This window comes from Pelecanus crispus, chromosome 1 (genome assembly GCF_030463565.1).
Source record: "Pelecanus crispus isolate bPelCri1 chromosome 1, bPelCri1.pri, whole genome shotgun sequence".
Taxonomy (NCBI): Eukaryota; Metazoa; Chordata; class Aves; order Pelecaniformes; family Pelecanidae; genus Pelecanus; species Pelecanus crispus.
The window spans coordinates 211,322,083-211,332,980 of record NC_134643.1 but is presented as its reverse complement, the minus strand read 5'-3'; the positions used below and the strand labels follow the sequence as shown (position 1 = coordinate 211,332,980).

General features: G+C 41.0%; 1 protein-coding gene across 1 annotated transcript; it reads right to left on the bottom strand.

Moving 5' to 3' along the window:
* Nucleotides 1-3,209: 3,209 nt before the first annotated feature.
* LOC104025526 (stromelysin-1) lies at nt 3,210-10,898 on the bottom strand. Its single transcript, XM_009481080.1, has 10 exons — nt 10,797-10,898; nt 9,762-10,003; nt 9,522-9,670; nt 8,375-8,500; nt 7,713-7,874; nt 7,422-7,578; nt 6,391-6,524; nt 5,757-5,916; nt 4,379-4,479; nt 3,210-3,310 (listed from the first exon to the last, which is right to left on the bottom strand). Exons 1-10 carry the CDS (start codon nt 10,896-10,898, stop codon nt 3,210-3,212), a joined length of 1,434 nt encoding a protein of 477 aa, XP_009479355.1.

The window sequence follows — 10,898 nt, the reverse complement described above, 5'->3', positions numbered from 1 at the left end:
TGCTTTCACTCAAATGATGAGGCTGACTTGTAAGCAGTACCAGAGATTACCAGAGATTTTCAAAATAAGAATTGTGAAGCAAAAGAAGACACCAACCTCCAACACTCAACCAGCTAAATTATACTAAGATACTACAGTCAGTTAAGCTCTACTTCTTCTACAGATCCAAGACTTCATATTCTAAAATTAGTACTATCATCTGTGTGCACAGTTAGTGAAATAAGGAAGGAAAGAGTCCCAACTAATGAGAAATCATCAAAAACAAGGAAGAACTAGTCAGATAAGTATATGGGAGCCAGAAAACTACAAAACAATCATGAAAGGTCTAGGACAAGCCAGCTTTGCTCTGAGAACTATAATCCTATCTGAAAGAGAATATTTCCAAAAAAAGTAGGAAAGGTGAGAGCTGAAAGAGATTATTGCATTTAAAATAACATGGTCTAATGCAGTTAACCACAAAGGCAGTGCTATGGAGGGCACAGATACAGTAGAGGAGGATCAGCAGTAGGAACAACTGAAGAAAACTACTCAAACCCAGGACAGTTAGAAACTTCCTTAGGGAACTAAAAATCTATAAAGTATGAGCCAAACTGTTCATGCAAATTTTTGACTTTTACTGTTACAGCTGAGACCATGGACTGATTAAGTCTTGCAGATGTGAGACCACTCAAAAAGCTATACCAGAAATGTGAAGGAAAACTGGAATTAGAAAACAAGAACAGCATGAGGCCAATAATAAGGAACAAATAAACAGCACTGAAATATTTCCTACTAAATTCAATAGAATCATTCAAGTTAGAAGACTTGAACTTGCTTCCCTGACCTTGGCAGTATCAGACACCTATCAGAGCTACTCATTTCCTTTTCTGGAGGTGCTGTAATTAAAACTAATCATTTTGACTCTAGTTCTGTTTGGTCAGCAGTCTTGTTTGCCACCTCCACAGCAGGGTGTGGCAGCAGCATTTGTCTTGCAAGATTGAGAGTGCCACAATATCTTTTGGACCTTGATAGGATTCAGATAAAATTTGCTCAGTGCCTAGATCCACAGTGGAGTGCCCCATGTGAGTAGTCCTGCTACTAGGGGTTTTAAAAATGCATGAGAAAAAAGGTTCTATAAAGTGCATTGAAATATCTGATTGCATTCGAACAATACAATTATATGTATAAATACAATACAATTGCCTTGTCCTGACAGGACCAGAAGCAATGGGCACAAACTGAAACACAGGAGGTTCCCTCTGAATATCAAGAAACACTTCTCTACTGTGAGGGTGACCGAGCACTGACTCACATTTCCCAGTGAGGTGGTGGATTCTGTCTCTTTGGATATGTGCAAAAATAGTATCTCCAAAAGCCACCTAAAGCTCAGCAACCCACTCTAGGTGGCCCTACTTGAGCAGTGGGGTTGGACTGGATGACCTCCAGACGCCCAACCAACCTTAATCATTCTGTGATTCATGGAGAATAAGAATTAAATAAAAGAACTATATTTTCTCTGGGTTTTTTTTGTTTTTAGGGAAGTAGTCTAATGAGGGGGAGATGGTGGGTACTGGGAGAGAATTTTTACATGCATAAAAGAAAAGATACCTCTCTAAGACCTTAGATCTTGCTGGCTGTCCATCTGAATACTTACAGACGCTTGTGGATCTTTACCAAGCGAAGCCTGACTTCGGCAGCAGGGAGATTATTGTCAGCAGTACTGAACTGGCAGCTGCTGCATGTCTGTCCCCCAGGTCCAGAGAGCCATGAGGCTGGTCACAGAGATCATCACAGACAGAAGACATGGAGCACTTGGACAAACATGAAAAAGACTAGTGACCCCATCCCATTCCTTCCCTCTGGCTGATGAGGACTTCCATCCACTGGTGAAATATTGACATGAAAACACAAGCAGTGTGGATGCCCTCAGTAGCTGGGCTCAGACACGCAGTCCTCCCAGTAGCTTCCCCCGCACCTCCTGTGTCCCCAGTAACGTACAAGTCCCCACAGCTTGCAACCATGCTCCAGCTGCTGGTACTCAGACCTCAACCTACTCAGCAGCCAGTCCAGCTTGAAGTTCACCCAAACACACATGAAAAGAGCTCACTCACACATAACATATGATTTACTGAGAAGACAGGATCAAATGTGCAGGGCATGGCCAAAGAAGCACACTGTCCTGCAGCCTGTTTGCACGCAACCAGCCCCCTTCATGCATTTCTCCCCTTGTTTTCCCAAACCTGTTCCTCCCCTATCTACCTTGATCCTTCCATTTCCCTGCCTTTGGCCTTTCCCTTAATCAACCCATAATAAATTTTGCACATTCCCACAGTCCCCTTCAAACATGACATAATAAATTTTATAAAATCCCCACATGCTCTTCCCCTGAATACTGATCCCTGTCCCCCTGGCAGTCACCCCTCAGCCTGTGAGAGGTGATGGGGACCCTCTCCCATTGACACATGGTGACGGGTGTCCTCCAGCCCATGGGGGCTCCCCAGGGACAGCTGGAGAGGAGTGGAGGCAGATCAGGGATGACTGGGGCTCCCCTGCATGCCAATGTGCCCCTCTCCTCCTGTGTTTGTAGAGATGAGCTTTCAACTACATATATATCAGTAAATATCTTAGGGTAGGATTCATCACACTTAAACTTAGCCTTCTATAATCAGGTGTCTAGCATAAACTGCTCAAACTTGCTGCCTCTCCAGTCAGTAATGAAAAGGAGCACTTCCATCCCTAGGCACCCACCTCAGGCTGGGAGGGATTGCTCTCTGAAGCTCCTGTCTGTCTCTCCATAATTGTCACTGGTAGCTTTGATTAGATTGCTTAACCTTGAAATATCTAACACTGGTTGAAAGCAATCTTAGCTCTAGGAACAGAAATGCTCTTCCTCATGGACTCCTGGCTGGTAGAGCTCTGTGTAGGGTGACGTACATCATGAAGAGTCAAAAGACCACAGTGGAAAAAAATAAAACAAGACACAATTTTGTATCAAGTAAAAACTGCATTGTTCTTTGGTAAGCTAGCAATCCTGATGTTAATTATGTACAAATATACACATCAGTATGTTAAATACTGTTTTGTTATTTGCAGAAACACAAGTTATGCAGGGGCTGAGGTTTGCTGACTACTGCTGAAGTACCTATACATTCCATATATTTATAAAAGAAAAAGTGTTTCTAGTGCAATAACACTGCATTCTTTCCAGCACTGTTGCAGATTTCTTTTTCTTAACATGGAAACCAGAAGTTTGTCTTTAGGAGGCGTGTAACTCTCTTCTTAACAGGATCAAACTCAAATTGCTTTCTTCCATGGAAGAAATAAAAGAAGTCTAGGAAAAAAAACCAGATTAATTATGATATTGCAGCTGTAAAGATTAGCATATTTTAACAACATCTTGAAAGAGCTCAAAAAAACTTTGGATACACTTACGCTGCCAACAGCATCTGCTCACTCCCAGGTGTAACCTCTGCAAAATGGTGCACAGCAGAATGGAGACACCTTCCATATCGAACCAGCCATAAACACACTGCATAATATACTTAATGTATCCCATGAGGTGACACTACAAAACATGTATCCTATGTGTTTCTGCAGTTTAACATATCTGCTGATATGCAATGGCTGTGTTGAAACCCTCCAGAAGGGTGTATTTCTAGCCAGAGCTAGTGGCGCAGAGCATGGGAAGGTGCGAGCGGGTACAAGCTTGCTGGGGTGCTGCCAGATACTGTGCAGGGAAGGAGAGGTCCAGCCTGGGGCAGCTGGGTCCACACTGCCCTCTGGGAGTGATGGCTGCAGTTAAGGATCCCTGGCACCACACTTCAGATTCATTTTGGAGGAAGCTGATAGATTTGCTGGGAAGCAACTAACTTGCATGGGTTTTGATGATCAGGAGATGAGGAGTCAGGAGACAACTGGGAAGCTGTGCCATTTGGCAGTGTGGATGTACCCCCAAGTCTGTTCCAGCATCTCCCTGTCTAAGTAACATTCTCCCTCATGCAGGAGAAGCTAGTGCCAACTACTATTCTCAAAGCAATGCCGTTTTATGTTAGAGGGCCAGGCCATGACAGCCTTGGTCACAGCAGGTAGACCTTTATGTTATTGAGACGTCACTGTCTTGAGTGGTGCTCTTCATGGTGTGAGGTACTCGTCAACATTAATACAGAAATATCAATCTGTCTCTTGGAGCTGGCCTTTCCAGCTGTGAAGCTGTCACCAAATGTATATCACCACTATTTTTCAAGGGGGTAAAGTGAAGCATGGGAGTGTTAGGTGACTATTTCAGGGTCTTGTTGGTCATCCTGAGGGCTATGAGCATCATTTAGAAGTGCCCCTCTCTGTCCAAACACCCTATGACCCTGAGGATTTCATACAGACTTTATTAAGATCAGTTACTCACTTCCATGTTGAAAAACAGCATCTATCTTCCCATTAATTCCTGGAAATGCATCTCTTATCAACATGGGTTTCCTGTCCATAGACTGACTTCTTTTATCATAACTGAGAAAAATCATAAACAACCTGGTGTCAATGAAAACTGCAAACAACTCATGACAATTCTTCTCACCTCATTACCTCCTACCTACCAACAGGTAACTGACTTCATTGAAGACTGTCAGTATCATTTAGGTAGCGTTGAGACAGACATGATGTACCGTAAATAATTATTACTCCATTAGCTGCACTGGAAGAATTGCTTCTGTTTACATCAGCTCAAGATATGTCTAAGAATACCTAATATACGAACCATCATCATAAATCTGCTAAAAGACTGTACCTAAAGGAGAGGTAGCTAATCTTATCTCAAACATAAGTTAGATTTGTAAGATTATTAAAAGATTGCTTTCATGTTCCCTCTCTGTAAGAAATGTTTATCAGGAAAAATATTATTTTTTCTTAAGTTATAAGTTATTTTAAGTCATTTTACTGAAGTTACTTATAGGAGGCTGTTACATTTTTAGCGACGTACAGTTTATGTATCAGTGCTGGAATGAGGCAGCTTCTGAAAGCATTTTCCTTCTGATACCTTTGCTCTGTAAGAGATTTAATGATCAGACAAACTGCTCAGCTGAAGTTCTTCAAGCTATGAGAGTTTGAACTAAAATGTGGAAGTCTGATCTGCTTAAACTACAAATATGTGGCTGAATAGTTACTCCAGGATGATCTGTGTATGTACGATGACTTGGGCATTGTGGTGGCAGGAAAGAGAGGAGTTGTGCCATTCATCTGCAAAAGTTCATGTTACCTACTGCTTCTGTTGTAGGAGCACCTCCTTCAGTAGTTAGAAATATGTGTCCTGTAACACAAACCTGAGCAGTAGGGATTGAATTGAAAAGAGGAAATAATAAACATGCACAGCAGATAATTCTTTGCAGTACATGGCATTTATCAGCAACTTTATGAAACTATCTGTCAGTTAGGGTGCAAAAAGAAAAAAGGGTGGGATATTCCTTCTTATCCCACAGAAACTTTTTTGATATAAATAGTGAAGTTCTGACTGATTTCCTGAGCTGGCTTGTGGAGCTGTGGGATGGCTTTTTTTTCCCCAAGGCAGTTAAATGAAAACAAACAAATAAATAAATAAAATAACTGTTAAATAATTAAATTAATTGAAAGAAAACCAAAAGCACTGTTTCACCTCCCTTTCAAATATTTTTCCATAGCCCATTGTGACACTGAAAGAGATTACCAAAAGTGTGTGACTAACGCATCCTAAATCATGACAGGATATTTATCATGTTTGCTCCTATTTAGGAAAGTAGTACAGGAAATATTACCTCCAAAATTTGTCCGCTATGAAGTAATATATTTTTCCCTCATTTCCATTATAAAAAGCAGCATCAATTTTGGTAACATCCTTTGAAAAGCCCAAGGTGTAGACTTTTTGGGGGTATCCAGGAAGTATGGTATCTCCTCTCACAATCCAGAATTCATTCCCTACCAAGAAAAGTTGATGAAAACATGTTATCAGAATCTTCTTCTGGGAACGACACAATCCTTCTCATGAAAGCTAATATTTTAATGGAAAAATGCAGAGAATAATTGCAAGAATATTTCTTCACACCAAATTTTATGAAAAATGAAATTTCAGTCTTCCTTCATATTTATGTTAGTTTTCCACAAGCTAGGAAGAAGCATGTGTTAATTCAATAAATAATTTTCCAGAAAAAAGTAAAATAATGATATTTTGGCAGGAAAACTTTTCTGTATTGACATTAAAAACTAAGATATATGTTTGTTATCTTGGATAATATTATTGTTATCTCTGTGACTGAAATACACCAATTTATGGGACTAAATTGAAGCTTGTGGAACCCTACAGAAAGAGCTTAAGTATTTTTTTAAGACAGACACAAACTCTCAAGGCTATTTGGAAAGACAACATAGGAAAATAAAAAGAAAATGTTCTACCTTTAAAAATGACAGTTTCGTCTTTTTCAGGAATTTCATAAGCAGCATCAACACCAGGTGGCAGCCGTGGCCAGAACGAAGATATTAAATTAAAATCAGCTGTTCTGACTGCAGGATGCTTGCGCCAAAAATGCCTTACATAAATATGGAACAGGTTTTAAATAAAATCAGACGTTCACACACACTAATGCATGAAACCACATCATGGCAACCAGGGCAAGATTTATCTGACTAAACCCCAGCTGAGACCTGGCTCACATGGTTCGTATGCGGTAAGATTTTGGGAATGAAACCCTACCCTGGGGTTACCAACACCAGCTTAGAGAAGCAGCTGGTGTGCGTGAGGATCTTCTGCAAAATAACACTTTACTGGCTTTGTGGCCTCCAAACTCTGAGGTCAAAACTCTCTTTAACGTTGATTTTGGGGAGGATCTGAAGCAGAGGAAGCACAGCCTTACCACATGAAAAGAAGGGGAATCAGCTCTTTTACCTCTTCTTCTCAAGACTTTGGGCTGTCATGCCCTGGAGAGGGATAGTTTGTCTGAGTTTAGCACTGAATCAATTATCCTTTCCTTTTATTGTTATACTAAATCACCACTGCAGGGGCTCTTCAAGCAAGTATTGTGTCAGGACTGGTAAACCCCCAGCTCTCTCAAAGCAAGGACAGCAATGAAAGTGCCAAGTGTCCCAGGGCTAGCGGTGCCTTTCGCCAAAGCTGACCTCTCCCCGATGCCAAACACTTGGGACTTGCTTACAGCCTAAAGTGAAAACAGTTCATGCTTTCAGAGGAGCTATCTTTCCCCATGTTATTCATAGCATGCCCTGTTTCAAAGCTGATCTTCCTCCTTATACTTACCCCTCTTCATTTCTCCACCACCCTTTTTGTTTTTGCCTCCCACTTCTTATCCTGATTCCTTGTCTCACCTTCCTGCCTAGAAAGGCTGATATTCTGGGTAAAGTTATTTTTTCATGCTGCGGGGCATAATTTAAAAGTAATGCCCAGCTGTTTTATTTTCAGAAAGCTGACTTACTTGTCTTTAAAGAACATTATTTCTCCACGAAAAGTGGTGACGGCATCAAAAGTTAAATTGGGGCCACAGGTGTTTGGCAGTGCAGGATCTTTTGACTCAGTTGGGTCTTTTATCTCAGCAGATTCCCTTTGGTCACTTTGGGTGGTAGAAGATGGTCCTAAAAGAAGCAGTTTATGGAAGAAATTAAAGTGAGAAGTCATTCAGGTATATCCAGTACACAAAAATGTCACTGAAAGGTATTCCAAAGTCTTTGAAATTATAAGCACTAGTTGATTAATAATTGTGAATTACCATAGAGGTACTGAATGCCATTAATATCATCCTGATGAAGAGGGAATACTGAAGGGTCGAATTTCCTATAAACTGGGTACATGAGAGCATTGGGGTCTTTGGAATGGAAAAGTCCCAGTGAATGGCCAAACTCATGGGCAGCAACATAGAACAGGTTCGTACCTGAAAACAACAAACAAAACACATAATAGGAGAGCTGTGTCTTTTCATTTGTCCTGAAAACATGAAGGACATAAGGTAGGTCAGAAGCTTTCAGAAGCTTCTTCCTTCTTGCCTAAGTAAGGGAAGCTGGTATGGGAAATTCAGTTGGAGATGAAATTCTGGTCAGAAAGAAAAATAATGAAATCATTACAGTAAAGTCTGTAGATCCTGCAGATGTCAATGTGGGAGAAGGACCCTGGACCATTGCAGGTGATGTAACTGTGTGGGGAGAGACAAGCAGGCTTAAGGAGTGGGGAGAAGGGGTCTGTCAGGTCCCTCAGCTCCTTCCCAAATAAACCTCCACCCAATCTATGGCAGAAGTTCAGCTGGGGCCTTAACTTTTTAAACCAGAGGGCTCAGAGGCTTTTTGTAGCTACGGAAACCAGCTGCCCAATGCTCCTTCAAATCAGCCCAATTTTTAAGCACTACTTAAGGAAGAGAGGAGACAGACAATTTCCTACCCTCTGTGCTTTTGGTCCAGGTTTCGTCCTCATCAAAATGAGCATCTCCACCAACGTCCTTGCCGGGTGCGTAAGCATGAGCAACGGACCCTCCTGGGCCATCAAAGGGGATGAAGTCGTTGTGACCTGAGGAGCAAGTCCCGTACACAGCTGACTGCAGGTTATGGAGGTAACAGATCTCAGCCATGCACAGAGCTCTCTGTTCTGTTGGTTTTGTAAACTTTCAAGTTCCCCTTCCACACAGATTTGCCAAAAGCTCTATTTTTCACAGAGAAAACTTAGGAAAATTTGAACGTATGCATCAGGAGTGAAATCTTGTTTTCCTCAAGACATGGGTGGACATTTACATACTGCTGCCACAAGGGAAGAGGAGGATGTGGTTTAGGTTGAAATATATTTCCTTTTTTGCTCATAAGGTAAAATTTTCATAAGCTCTGTGTCAGCAACTATCAGGTGGTTACCTGAACCTGACTGGTAATTTAAGGGTTGATGGCAGACGCAAGATCCTGGGAAGACTGTAAGCCCTCGAATGTAGTCTCCAGAAAAGGATTTAAGGACATAGAGGGTACATGCAGTGCCTGCACACTCTGCATAGCCCATATGAGTGGATATGTTTGGGTGTGAACAGAGGAGCCAACTAGAAGAGTGCATATGTGCATGATTGCTAATGGAAGAGGGAAGGTGGTTGGTAAGCCTAACCTGAGGGCAATGACAAAAATATAAGCCTTGAGTCTGTCTAGCACTTATTAGCTCACACAAAGCACCTATCTAATCCCAGGAATGCAACTAGAGCTACCTACTCTACAATGCTCTGAGCCTAGGTATATCCCACAAGCCCTAAGGCTCTTGTGGTTCATGCACACGTGGGGCACCATATACTAGGTATAGATCCAGTGAACCTCAGGCAGCTTGTTACATTTATTTTCTCCCTCCTTCTCTTCATCTGCCTCTATACCCTCCTCCAAAGATTGTCTAGAATTGTAGCCATAGCGCCTTGAGCAGGAACTGTGTTTTTCCATCTCCTTGTTCAACCTGACACTGAACTTTGCACATGCTATCTATGAGAAGAAATGAATAGCATTTCAGATCACCTGCTCCATATAGGCAGTAACTTGGCAATAACTCATAATGGTTTATAGAGTTTTACCTCCGGCTGCAAAGGAGATCATTATGTCTGCATCACCTCTGTCCTTCTTGATGAATTTCAATGGAGTCACACTGCTCCAAACACTTAATGCTTTCTTGATCGCTGCATTGACATCTGCTGGACGCAGGTCTGGTGTGTAGTTTAATATCCTTTAAAATATAAGACAGAAAACCAGCTATGTTCTTACAACTTACACTGTGTAACACACTGTCCTTACATTAAGAATTCCACTGTAGTTACCTGTATGTCAGAACTTGTTTTGCCCATTTTGGTTCTCCTGCAAAGGTGGAGAACCCAGCTACATCAGGGAATCCACAGCGACGTTTCCGTACCAGGTCCAAAGTGCCAGAATCCAGTTTCCCCGTCACCTCCAGCCCAAAGAATTTCTGCATTTCTTTTATTTTTTGGGTCATTTGACTATTACTTTTCCAAATGAAAGATTCCCCATCTTTCTTAAAGCCATAGTAATTTTCCAGGTACTTCTAATGAAAAAAAAAGCATTTTAGGACAGTCAATATTGTTTGCTCTTGAAGCTCATAAATAATTATACTAACACCACTTCAGACATGTACCTTTGCTACTTTTCTTTCTGTTCCATGGGAGCATGTATAATAGAGTTTGTTAAAGCCCGTATGAATATTTTTCTCTTAATGATAGTTTTTTGCACTATATTGTCACTATAAATGTTTTGCTGTTTCCTCAGAATACATTCAAAATTAATGGTTTTCTAATAAATTAATTATTTTATTTTAATGTACCCTCCACTTACCCTGTGCTCTAGGGTTACCCAGAGTCCTTTACAGCAGGCAGTGCAGAAATATATGACTGAATACAAAACTTCAGCAGTAGTATCCCCTTTTCCCACGTTTTTTGACAGTAATAATTCAGACAAAATAATATCCTTATTTTATGAAGTGTTATGTGTCATAATACCAGAAGTCATATAAATAACCACATTTCCACCTGAACTACAAATGAAACTTATACTAACTCAGGTGTTTAATTATTTGTAGTACCAACACATAAGTGAATGCATCATCAGTTTTAATTGTTCTCTAGAAAAAAATAAAACAACAATGAGTCATGTTTAAAGAAGCCTTTGTCATCATGGTTCAGAATGCAGACCCCTCTATTTTGAGAAATGCTCAATCACATTATTCATTCTACTGGAATTTGCAGAACTCTCTCTTTGGCTACTATATACTAGTTTGAGAGACTGCAATGGATGCTCAACAGCTGCTAAAGATCTCCTCCCCAGAGCTCTACCTTCCTCACCTGGATAAGCTGCATGCCCACTTCTTTCTTCTGCCTTGTATCTGCAGGAAAAGCACAAGAAAGTGCTGCACATGATAACAGGAGAAATGGGAAGTTCTCCAT

Coding starts and splice junctions, on each gene's coding strand:
- LOC104025526 (XM_009481080.1), bottom strand. CDS start 10,898: ATGGAGAACTTCCCATTTCTCCTGTTATCATGTGCAGCACTTTCTTGT. Junction 8,501..9,521: donor GATCTCCTTTGCAGCCGGAG/GTAAAACTCTAT, acceptor CTTGCTCCTCAG/GTCACAACGACTTCATCCCC. Junction 4,480..5,756: donor ATAGCGGACAAATTTTGGAG/GTAATATTTCCT, acceptor GATTTTTCTCAG/TTATGATAAAAGAAGTCAGT.